The sequence below is a fragment of the Pagrus major genome, chromosome 15 (genome assembly GCF_040436345.1).
Source record: "Pagrus major chromosome 15, Pma_NU_1.0".
NCBI classification, from domain to species: Eukaryota; Metazoa; Chordata; class Actinopteri; order Spariformes; family Sparidae; genus Pagrus; species Pagrus major.
Genome location: NC_133229.1, coordinates 28,631,302 through 28,644,266, shown reverse-complemented (window position 1 = coordinate 28,644,266; position 12,965 = coordinate 28,631,302). Strand labels below are relative to the sequence as shown.

The 12,965-nt window shown below is 39.8% G+C and overlaps 1 protein-coding gene across 1 annotated transcript in view; it reads right to left on the bottom strand.

Annotated features, from left to right (window-relative positions):
• The window catches only part of atrnl1a (attractin-like 1a), a 267,713-nt gene that overhangs the window by 139,697 nt on the left and 115,051 nt on the right, over positions 1–12,965 (bottom strand). The window contains exons 24-25 of the mRNA XM_073481267.1: positions 12,063–12,141; positions 9,284–9,441 (exon numbers count right to left, since the gene is read on the bottom strand). Of these exons, the coding sequence (XP_073337368.1) occupies positions 9,284–9,441; positions 12,063–12,141 (237 nt within the window). The remainder of the gene's footprint in view (positions 1–9,283; positions 9,442–12,062; positions 12,142–12,965) is intronic.

Genomic DNA, 12,965 nt, shown 5'->3' with positions numbered 1-12,965 from the left:
TTTTCCTTTACTATAGAATATAATTGTTTTGAGATCAGGGGTCAGCTGACTGTTCAGGGGCAATACTTTTTTAATCTTGAAGCTCAAACTGCAATTACCACAGGGGGAGAGTGTACGAGAGTAAGAGGCTGAGGGAGGAGACAGAGGTAAAAGATGAGAGGAATGACGTAAAGAGGACTCCAAGGACCTTGCCACTGAAGTCCAGTCATTACTGAAGGACTACGGTGGCCCTCTGGGGACAAGTCCACAAGCTGTGACAGCAGTGGGCTGCCTTTTATTTCCCTAACCCTGAACTCATGGCTGCTTGTTAAAACCTGAAAGGAAAGAAAGTGTTTGGCAAATCAATAAGAGAAGGGAGAGAAGAAAATGAGAAAAAAAGGAGAGCAACAAAGTAAGGAAGAAATGGACAGAGAGAGCGGGGGGGAGATATGAAGAGATGAAGAGATGAAGCTGAGACAGAAGATGAACGGAGGACGATGGTGGGTAAAGTTAAAGCAGCAGGAATCAGATCATTTACTCTTCTCTCTTAATTCTCATCAGGGCTGCAGGCTGCTTATATACAGCAGGCAGGTAGATGGAGGGAAGAGGAGACTGGACACAAGTTCATCACAGCTGGACATTCACTCATAGCTACAGCTGTTTAGAGGAGCATTCGATTTCCCCTCTCCATAGTAGGAATAACATGGCTGCACCAGATTCAGTAGATATGTTTTTGCTCTTGAACTGCTGTCTGTGGTTCTTGTGACCACACCTACTTGTGATCTAACATGGTACTGTAGTGCAAAACTTGGATAAATTCAAATTTGTACATGTCGTACTTATCATATCAACATTTGTTCAATATCATATCATGTCAGATTTTATGTATATGAGCTGACTTATCAGGAGGAGGAGGGGATGGTGGTAAGCGATAGACAGCGGTTTGAGACCCATTCAACCAGTTCATTTTCGTGATCATCGGGACAATTTCCAACTATCTTTGGGGCAACAAAACTGGATATTTTTAAAAAGATGTCGGGACTTTTCGTGTATTCATATCAACAAAACCAGATGTTTCAAGCCATCCGACCTAACCTCACCCGAACCAAGTGGTTTTTGTCCCTAAACCTAACCAGACTTTAACCAAATCATTGTCACTACATAGAAATGAAAATTGAAATGCAAAGATACTTAAACATGTCAACACATCCATATGACATACAAATTTAACATACCTGTGGTTTGCAGAAACGTACAATGCCAGCATTTATTCTGGGGATTGCAGACTGAGTGCTGCCACTCTTTAAAAAAAACAGTAGTAGGATGAGTCTATCTAATCATTACATAAAAACTAATGATGAATAGTAATTTAGTATGAAACTTGCACTGCCAAAAGAAAACATGCAACTCAGCTGTCACTTAAAAGCCCCGTTTTTTTGTTTTCTGAGCTCTTTGTCACCAGTTCAACCTCTTTTCTGACAAAGTGATCAATGTTTTCTGTGGCACATACGAGGTTTTTTTGGTCCAACTACACAGAGCCGAGCAGATGTAAGGTAGGAAAATGTATGATAGTTCCATCAAATCAATAATTGTGCTTTAATTACAAATGATTCACTAAAATTACATTTTTATGCTCAATTTATGTATGTAATTCCCCTAAATGTAGTCATTACCCCTCTGAAATTAATAATACATAACTGTGAAATACTCATCACATTAGATCATTTCCTTCCCTCACTTCCCTGTTATGAAAGGGCAACAGAGCATTGTGAAGATTGAAAAACACAATCTCACATATTACAGCCGAAAGTATATCCAGCGCCAGATTTCAGCGCAAGATATAAAAAATGAAACTATATCAAATTCATTCTGGAGTGAAGAATATTTTGAGGCAAGGACAAAAACAGTTTTACAAACATTTACAACAAAATGTAATGTTTTCAGTTGACTTTTCATTCTTCTTATTGTGACTTTGGGTAGATTTTGTTTTCTCTCTCAAATATATAGGCCAAGGAAATGATGCAGGACTATATTCTACAGTCCTCTTAGTGGAGCTCATGTGCCCTGCAGTATCTATATCTATTAGTTTTAATCCCACATTAAGCAATAATGTTTAGGACATGCAAACATCAGCATGTTAACAAATGTAAATATAAATTTTCCACGGACTGAAATGTGTTTACCACACACTCTTCCTCTCTATTTGCATATTCATGGAGCCCTAATGACCAAAGTGAGGCAGTTTTCGAGTGCCGTCTCCACCTACATGGTATGTAAATGAGTCCAGCTCTGCCATATGTGTGCACTTGTTGTCATGAGAGCTCACAGATGAGGCTCTTTTTTTTAAACAGGTGCTCAAAATCCACTTCTGCATCAATCTGCAGCTCAAACACGAGCAACAAACTGCTGGAAAAAAAACAGCACGATATCATCCAGGAGCAGTCAGAGAGCCTTTCCACTTTCCACTTGTTAGTCTGATTTCCAGATTTTTGCTCTGTTTCATTTCTGTAATGTGATCTCCCACGTTGTCATTTACAATTATACCACTCACTAATCAGAAACTCTCTAAAGTCAGATCAAACAGTCAAGTGACAGTGTCATAACTGCACGTGACACAAGGTCTTGTGAAAAAGCTTCTAAGTGTCTCCTTAAATAAGATGTGAATAATGTCTTTCTGCAGTACACTGCTGGATGATATCACAAGATCACAGGACATTTTGTGTTGATTAATTCTTTATAAAGAAGCAAAAGATTTAAAACAAATTACATAGTGAATTCAAACTCAGCTTGGTGATGTTGTGACTATCATAAGGGAAGGTTTGCGAGCTAACTGTTAACATGCTATTGATAGCCAGCCACAAATACCCAATGCAACTGCCATTAGTTTAACAATGTTAATTTGAGACACATATATACCATCAAATCCTGTTTTTCGCCTGACTGCACACTTTGCAGCGTCTCTTTTGTGGACCTCAAATCAGCACTACAAAGACAGAATTGATCAGTGGTGCAAATTTATGTCACCTAAGTCGACCTGTTCTCTCTCCTGGCTCGAGTCAGTAGCCTTAAGCTTCAAACTATGACTACCTACGTCTCTAGAGTCGGCTTACATTATCACATATTATGAATTATGGACTCTTATTAACCTTGTCAAATGGTCACAGTTTGGTTACGTTTAGGCACAAAAACTACTTGGCTAGGTTTAGGAAAAGATCATACTTTGTGTTAGAATAACTACATTCAGTCTTGTCACGTAAGTTACGTCATTTAAGTACGTTAACTTACTCAAGAAGAAGAAAAACAAATTACTCTGGACTCTTGACTGCGCCCCAACTCTGACTTTTCCCACTCTTTCTACTACTACATTAGAGGGGCACTTCAAGATGCGACAGTAGAAGGAAACCTAGAAGCACGAGGCCTCTGATCAGGCTGCTGTATTAACGAAGTTGGAGTGAGAATGGGCTGCAAAAGCTCTGCACGGATTTACTTTCCTTCTGATCGACTGATTACCAGATTTAACTGAAGCACATTGATCTGGGTTATAAATGCTATTGTGACCAGGTCCTAACACGTATTCCCACACGACCGGTCTAATTTGTCCTGATGATGCTGATGACTGCAGTTGACTTCCTGTCTGGTTAAATGGGCAGCACTCAACCTTCTTCTTCCAGCCATGGAACATAATACTGCCTGAATGAGATGTATCTGATAGACACTGCCCCTCCTCTGTGTGTGTGTGTGTGTGTGTGTGTGTGTGTGTGTGTGTGTGTGTGTGTGTGTGTGTGTGTGTGTGTGTGTGTGTTCAGACGGTTAACCATTTCAGCTTCTGTTTTAATCCAATAAAGGAAACTTTGTTGCTGACATGATCAGTGAGGGTGTTTCTTTGTGTGTTTGCATGTGTGTGTGTGAGATCTGATTAGGAGAGGCATCCTATTTAATGACGGCAGGCGCAGAGCATAAATAAGTGACTGTGCACTGAGCGGCAAATCAAATCAACCGACCAATCACGCCAGCCTCGCATTCGACTGCAACAAAATGGCTGCTCACCTCTGACAGAAGGCTTTTAATCAGCCGGCCTATAGGCTGTGATGCATCGGGGGGACGTAGAGAGGGAGGCGGACATGAACACGCAGACAAGATGGAAGAGGACACGGAGAAAATGTGTGTTGTTCATCAGAAATTACAAATGAGGACTTAAAAAGAGCCGAAAGTGTTCTTTGCAGAGTGTCTCCTGCAGTCGATTTTAATTCAGTCACTGTGAAATATAAAGAGTGGAGACAAAGGCCTCTTCATCGCTCATTTTTCTAGTTACTACAGTCCCTTTTCTTGTCGAGATAACATTTTCTGCTAAATTACAAACAGAGATGTTCAAATTAGAAACAGTTACGGTCTCAAGTTATACAACTTCTGGCTAAATTAAACAGTTAGTTCTTTCAAAACACGGAGATGAAGAGAGAAAGTGGGTCATGTTCCCAGAATGTTTGTGGGGCTCGATCAATAAAACATGATTTTTTTGATTACAAAATGAAACCAGGCCGGTTACTAGTTTGTGGAAAAAATGGTATCAAAATGAACAAATTACAGTGATGATCTAAAAAGTGCCCGTGACACATTTTGTATATTTATTCTTCTACTTCTGTTCTATACAGCTGCAAATCAAGAGTCTTTTTTTCTGGAAATGGAGACATACAGTGTGTGTTTGCTCCATAGTTTCCTAGTTAGAAATAAACTGATGTTGTAACTCACCCCTACATAGTTACCACTCTGGTAAACGTTGTCTCATGATGGTGAGTGCAGGAGAATGAGGACGGAGGTGCAAGGTCAAGCGTGACAGAACCAATCAAAATCTGTTCCAGCAGAACGACCGATCCCAACACCTCCCCTCTGCCCTACAACCAAGCCTGGACCACCAGCTGACGTCAGGACGCCGCCAGGGAAACACTCACAGGTCACATCAGTGCATGTGCATGTATCATGTATGTGTGTTTTCGTGGATTTTCCGTTTAGTTGTAGACCTGCTGGGTGAGGACATTTTTGCAGTGTCCATGAGAATATTTTCAGCTTTTCTCCCAACGTAGAATGTTTTTCTCAGAGTCTTTACTTCCAATTAACAATACATGTGTGACTGTCTAATGTTAATGGAAACCACATAATTAAAAACAACTTCCTAAACTTTTCATTAAGATCTTAACCAGTTGAGGTGGTTATTGCCTCTTTTTCAAAGAAAGAGTTAATGTGCTGGAACAACCTTTACTGAGTAAGAAAACTAATCTGCATTCTCCTCTTTTTTTCTTGCAACATTTCAAAAGCTTGCCTCAAATTTGCTTCTCAACAAGCAGTTAGCATGTGTTTGGTCCTTATACTAAAAGCTATTTAAATAGTTGTTAAGTTAATTCTGCAGTGGCCCACATGACTCAGATGATTCTCTAAATTTGCTACAACTCTGATAAGAGTTTGGTCGGTTTTGAAGTCACAAGATTTGTATGCACAAGAATCAACCTTGGTGTGTCACGGTATTTCTACTCCTTTATTACAGTGAACAAAAAGATGTTGATTAAACCTTTATTCTTTGGCGAAGACATGACGAGGCTTTCTCAAACCAAGAGCAAGCAAATAAATGAATAAAGAAGTGAGAGAGGATACATGTGCTGTCAGTGAGGCAGAGTCTGTCAATGAGTCAACGAAAGACTTCTGTCCAACAGAAGTATCCCAGAGGTTTCTGTGAATTATAGAAGGACCGGATATCCACATCATGTGAAGTGAATCTTTGTTATCAGTTTGTCTTTCACTGCAACAAACCACCAAATTTTGGTGTTAATACAAGCTGCCAGATTTTCAAACATACACAGCTGAAGTGTCAGATCAGTAAGATTCTGAGATTTTATTCTAGTTTGACCTCTGATATTCAAAACACTGCAAAATATTAGGAATCCTTCTCTGGGGAACATGAATATTCACTGCAGATTCCAAAGACCTTCAACTATTATTTGTTTATCAGTCAAGCAGAACGTTTGACGTGTCGATGTCAGAAGACGAAAAGGTCGGAGGGGCAGTAAGATCATTTAAAATCATCTCCCCAGAGATTAATGAATAACTATTCCACATTTCCTGACATCTGGCCAGTGGATGTCGGGATCTGTAGCTGTGATGCCTGTGTGCTCTGTCTCTTCCTCCCTCTTTGTCCTTCATGTTTGTGTGCACCTGTATGTGTGTGTGCAGGTCTATTAGATCAAATACATCAGACCGGGTCATTACCAATTCTCAGGACAATTTCTCATCCTCGCCCTGTGCTGGCGTCAGAAGCCACCAAGGTCACCGGACCGGACGCCGGGTGCTCCTCGTGTTACACACGGGCAAGTCCGACACGGCGGTGAGATAGGGCCTCATCGTGGTAATTATCATATCACCTTTCAACCAGCAGATATATGGAGCTCTGATAATGTAGCAATAATGGGAAATGCATATGAGGGGGGAGCGATCGATGGACAAACGACCCATAACGAGGTGCCGGACGCTCTGCAATAAACGCAGACATTTATATACGCCAAACGACTGCGATAATACAAGCTGACTGTGATTAAGCTTCCAAATTATCTTTCTCCCTAATGTCCTGAGCTTTAGTCCATTATATCTGAGCTTTTAAAAGATGTAGTTAAGCACAAGATATTCATTCATTTGTGGCGGAGACAGAGCTTGATGTAGCATGTGTGACATATGCCCTGTGACGCACTGTAGACTAATTAACAGACTGATTAAAATAGAGGAGTTGCTGGACAAACTGTCAGTGAGTGGGGCAGAGCTGCACGGCATGGCTTCACACTGCATCGATATAAACTGTGTCTACTAAACTAAACTGTGTCTACTAAACTATATCTTGATTGAAAATATATTGATATATCTTAAAAGGTTGATCTACCGCCAAGCTCTACCTGAATGCTTATGCAATCAAGCAGCTTCTGGCACAAATCCATCCATCCATCCATCCATCCGCAACACATCTTTATCTGTCTCCAGACCTGCTGTCCTTTCTCCCTAAATCTGTCAATTAGACAGTCTCCATTTTCTCAACACTGGACATTTCCACTATACCGGGAGTCTCAACATCAGTTAAAGAGCCATCCTGTCTTCACTCTCCCCCTAATTTCTCCATTCTGTCACTTCTTGAGTCCATCCATCAGCACACACACTCCCGCACCCTGCATGACAGTCATCTTAAAATATCACCGCTAAAAGTCTACTTCAATTTAATGGATCATAAGGCTGGAGCGTGAATATTTAGTGTGTGCGGCTGCCGCCTGGAGATTTAATCCGGTGCTGCATAATTGATGGAGAGACATTGGAAAACTCACAGATCATTAAATGTGATAGCAGATTTGCAGAACACTTTTCAGAATAGTTTATGCTCAACGTTCTGTCAGGGCGATATGTTTTTGCAGAGAGACAGCCCCTGAAAACTGGAGATGATGATGATGATGATGACGACCATGAATTCTCACATGCTGTTTTATTTATGGTTTATACAGTGACCCAACTTTTTTTGGGGAATCAGGGTTTTATTAAAAATCAGTGATGGAGTGTAACTTACAGCGCATTTACTCAAGTACTGTGCCAAACTACAATCATGAGGTAGTTGTTCTTTACTTCGCGTCCATTTTCTGCTACTCAACTACATTGTGGAGGTTAATACTTTACTCTTTACTCACTATATTTATTTCATAACTTTAGTTACCAGTTACTTTGCATGTTGCGAACTGCATCAGAGCAAAACAAGCTTATTTTTAAATGTAATCATTAAAAAAAAAACTTATTTTGATAATCAGAAAAATGCTAAATATTAGATTTTTTACATAAACTTTTGATATTTAAATATATTTATTGCCACAATTACTTTTAATACTCAAGTATATTTAATATCAGAGACTTCACTTCACTTTGACCAAAATAATATTTTAGCACAATATCTTCACTTTTATTCAAGTATGACTTAAATGTTATGGTCACCCCTGGGATTTACATAATCCTAAACTATGCATCTTGAAAAAAAAATGTTTCTTTTGTCATTGCCAATCTATTCTAACTCAATGTCGACATAAAATAAGCTTAATGTTCCCATCAAAAGCAGTTTTTAACGAGACATTTGCAGGCTTGTAGGAGGTCAGTATTGTTACATTGTAAGACTAAACCAGATGTCGCAGTGAGATCATAAAATCTATTAGTCATGTGTTTCTCTGTCATCAAAAAGGATTTCACAATATTCCCTTCGCTAGTACGGGAAATATTTATTTGTCGGTTTATTGGAAACACCAATGTTTGGCCTGTGCGCTAAACATGACAGTCGGTCTCACATCCTTTAATACTGAACAGAGATGCTCAGATCTTGTATTGTGTTGCTCATTGATTACTTGTTGAACTCTATTAATCCCAAAAGAAAACTGATTTACAGCGTAGGCACGGGAATAATACCCAGACCAATTAATACAAAATCAGAGACACAAGTCATTTGAAAAGAGAGCCCCTTGCACAATGGAGGATAGTGAAGTGCATTTATGAACGCTGTTGCGAAAGACTACAACAAAAATTAAATGTGTGATTCATTTTGTGAAGCCACACAAAGAGAGTTATTTTCCTTTGTTGGACTCAGATTGAAGTAAAACAAAACAATAAACCTCAAACACCTGCCTGCACGTGAAAAGTCCTCATCATCATCATCATCATCATCATCTTACAAACTGAACAAAAGTACCCTCACAGCTGATTGTGATTGTGTAGAAAAAGGTGCAACAATTTGGTGATAATCAGAGTCGTGACACACACAAAGCAGAAGTTTTCAAGTCATTCAGGCTTAAAAGTTTACTTACTTCTCTGTTTTATTATCTGTTTATTTTGTATTCTTTCATTATTTTCTGGGTTGACATATTTGCTGCCTGTAACGCTGAAACAATTAGTCGAGTAACTGATTAATCATGTGAGACTTTGCTGCTTTCTTTCTGTTTGATACGACTATAAATCGTCACCGCGTGTGACCTTGGGCTCTGGGAAACTTGTGATGGTGATTTTTCAGTGTTTAAGATGGGTGAGTGATAATTAATAACAATTACATAAATCCATAATAAATAGTTGTTAATTGAGGCCCCTAATAGCCTGACTGTTGACCTCATTTTTCCTATCTGTGATCATTCATCAGCTTTGATAGAAATGAAATGAGATGTTAATGTAACATTAAGATTAAAAGGGTCATAAACAACAGTTTTCTTGTCATTATGCTTCAATCCCTTGTTTCCTTCCCTCCCCCCGAGCCTCCAACCTGGATCTTGATTGGCCAGCTGAAGTTGGACACGTAGACGTAGAAGGTGATGTTGTGGTGAAGTCTGAAGTCGAACTTCTCACACGAGAAGCTGTCACGGTGCTCCTTGATGTTGGTCCTCGCTATGATGGGCATCTCTTCGCCTGAGATGGTGCCAGCTGTGAGAAAACAGAGAATACATATATACGAAAACGTCACATGTGAAGTTTCAAATGTGAATTGAACATTTTACCATGTGAATTACAATTTCAAGAAGAGGATTTTCACGTTATTGGGTTTCTTCACATGTGGAAACAAAACATACTAAATTAAATCAAGAGAAATTTGCTTCCTCACACGTGTATTTCTATATTTTGTACATATTTTTCATATGTGAACTAAAAATTGGAACATGTGAAACTCAAACAACATCACAGGTGAAGTGAAAATGTTCACATGTTTGGCTTCTTTCACACGTGGATGAGATAAGAGAGAAAAAGTCAAGGACAGAAACATCACTGTGATGTTCACAAAGCTTTGAGGGTGTTTATTGTATTTCTGCTCAACAGCCTTCATTTATTGTAGAAAAACCAATACACAACATATCAGCAGTTTGTGGTCATCAATGAGAAATGTTACCAGAAGTGAAGTTAGACATGAAGGATGTGATAAAATGAACAAATACTGAAAGATTTTCTCAACCAGGTAAAGACTTTATCAGTCGTATTCAAACCTGAAGGTTGTGTTGAAGCTCCACTTCAGGGTCAGGTGACAATTGAGAAAATAGCGGTCCTTCAACTGATAGAAATATTGTTTTGGAGTACGAGAGTGGAGACCATCTGATAATACATGAGACAAATATTTGTGTCTGCTCCTTTTAATTCCAGATTCTCCACTGTCATTGATTTAGATAATTACCTGTGTTTAGATAGAGGACTTTATCCATGTGGCCGCCTTTTGCTTACTACTGAGACTCAACTGAGAGTAAAAGTGATGGATGAGGATGGCAACAAGAAAAGGCACAAATCAGTTGGGACCAGGAATGAATAAAGTTGGTATCAGGACCAATCGGATGAAAATTTCTGCTAAAAACAACTTTGCAGTTTAAAATTCTGCAGCCATGTGAGAGCAGCACAGCGAGAGTCAGAGAGCTTGACCCATCAGCCGCGCTGCTTTCAGTGTGAACAACCTTGTAAAAAGATGTTAGCGAGCAGGTCGGGATGAAAACAGTCCAGATTTTTAAAAATGTGAAGGCGTTGCTTCTCACCCCGAGCAGGCAAATTATTTTCATGACACCTCGCAGTAATTCAGAGCGAGCTTGTAAATTTTCTCTCAGCACTGAAGTGGTCTGATTTCAGTATCCTTCAGCGCATTATCAGCAGTTCTGTTTTAATGGCTGAGTTTTTCAGACATTGTGAATAAAATATTTCCACCTCCTGCTTTATCAGGGCCATTAAACACTCTGTAATAGTCTGCATACAATCACACATACACACACACACACACACACACACACACACACACACACAAGGCCTGCAGTCACCAAAACTGAAGAGGGACTCTGGACCCCAAGACACCGCGAGTGTGAAAGCAGAGAGCTTTTTATCTTAATTAAAATCAGGAGGGAAAATGTATAAAACGCCCTATGCCAAAATTTAAAATAGCTTCTGATGTGTTTTGTCAGGAGGGGGAATCCCCGAGAGGTGAACAGGAAAGTGAATATGACCATTTTACTTAAGGACACTTGGACGACCAATAAAAAAGATACAGACTGTGAGATATCTGTACAGACGGGCGGCTAAACATCAAGAGCTTTAGAGACGGACTAAACAATCAACCACTGTATCGAACTCAAATTAGATTTTATATTACAGCTCACTTTGAGTTTCATTAGACAGCAGTGATGTGTCAGAGAAATGTTCAATTATAAAGATGAATGACTTTTTATTAAAGAGACGATCGCCTTTAATGCTTTTACCTACATCAAATGTTCCTCATTAACTTACTTCAGACAGAATTATAAATGTAATGTGTGTCAATATTACAAGTTTTGGTTGTTCTTCTAATTCACCACTGAAAATAATGAAATAAGGGAGTTTTTTTAAGGTATTCGACCAGATCTTTGTTATATATTTTTGTTTTGAGTTGTGTGTCTCACATTATCCCAGAGAAATCCACATGCTTACTCAAGGTAACGGTGCGTTTTCTTTGGTCACCTGATGCTACTTACTTACAGGCAAGTAAGGCGAACAAGACTAAACTCAAGGTGAGTAAAACTTTGAAACATTACTTTGTCTTTGAACATTTGTGCCAGAGTCAGCAGTCAGGCTGAGCGAAGAGAAATCCACTTTTTTTTATCCCAAAAGTTAAAGAGTAATGTCTGAGCTCTCCTCACGTCTGTAAACGGCTCCAGATCAGAGCAGAATCCGATGTGACTCCGGGTGTTTATTCCTCCAGAGGGTCTGGCTCTGAACCCGACTCAACCCCCCACTCAGCTCAGCCCTCCCCACACAACACTATTTAGATAGAGAGGCCCCTCGCTGCTGAAATTACATATTACATTTTAAACTCTTAAAGGAACTTTCAGTTATTCTGCTCAGGGTGAAGGTTGGTGTGATACTACTCTCAATCAAACACAGCTTGCAGACAAACAAATCCCGAGAAGAGTCCAATCGGCCGATATCAGGAAAACGACCTGTGTGGGTGTATGCTGGTCTTGTTTATTGACTACTCCAAGTAGATGGAGAACCAAAATGCCTGCAGAAAAATCAAGTATAAATACAGTAAATTAATTCTCTACCTGTTGAGCTAAACGACCAAGTGATGTTGAGGTTGAAGTTGTTTGAGGCGTTGATGGACATGTCGAGGTTCTTGTTCGCCTGCAAACAAAGGAAAAAAACACATACAGGGTTTTGTTACTGAGCTGGAATTAAAAAGCAAAAACTTGTAGACAAACTCGTATCGATGCACACAAGATGGAAATGGAAATGCACATGGAGGCCTACGAGGCATTCAGACACAATGTAAAGCAAATTCTCGTTGCTGTTTTTTTCCTGGTTTATGTATTGATTGCAGAGGTGGTCTGCAGTTCACGTTGTTGGACATCTTCCTCTGAGTATCTATGTTTGTTTTACTTATTTTCCTTCAGGTCGGCTGACCTTTTGCACCTTGTCTACATTTATGAAGTACAGCAGGAGCAAGACTTGTACCACCTCGGGGCAAATTTGAATCTGTTGGCCTCTTTGTTTGTATCGTTCCATCGATTTTGTCTGCGATGCTGCATCCAAATTCCACTTTGAGTTGTGTCTGAACACACCTTAAGGCACTGAGAAAGAGAAAGAAGTCTGATAACTCTCAAGAATTTAGATGTCTCTCACTGTCGACAGCAGATATCTTCCTACAGCTTCTTTTAAAACCATCTTTGGGGCATCCTGGAGGTCAAATATTCTACAACCAATACATTCTTTGTTCAATTTCAGCTGCAGGCCATCACCATGGCTTTGCAGCCCGTTCACGCTCCTAACACACCAAACACAGCAGCTTGGTCAGTGGCTTTACGATTCTAACTTTGACACTGTAGTTACCTCTCTAGCGTAGTAGCATAGAAGGGCAAGAGCAAGAAAAGTTAGAGACAGCAGGTGATCGGGGTGGTTGGATGGGTCACACACAGGACCTTCCCTCTGGTGACCTTGGACACATACCC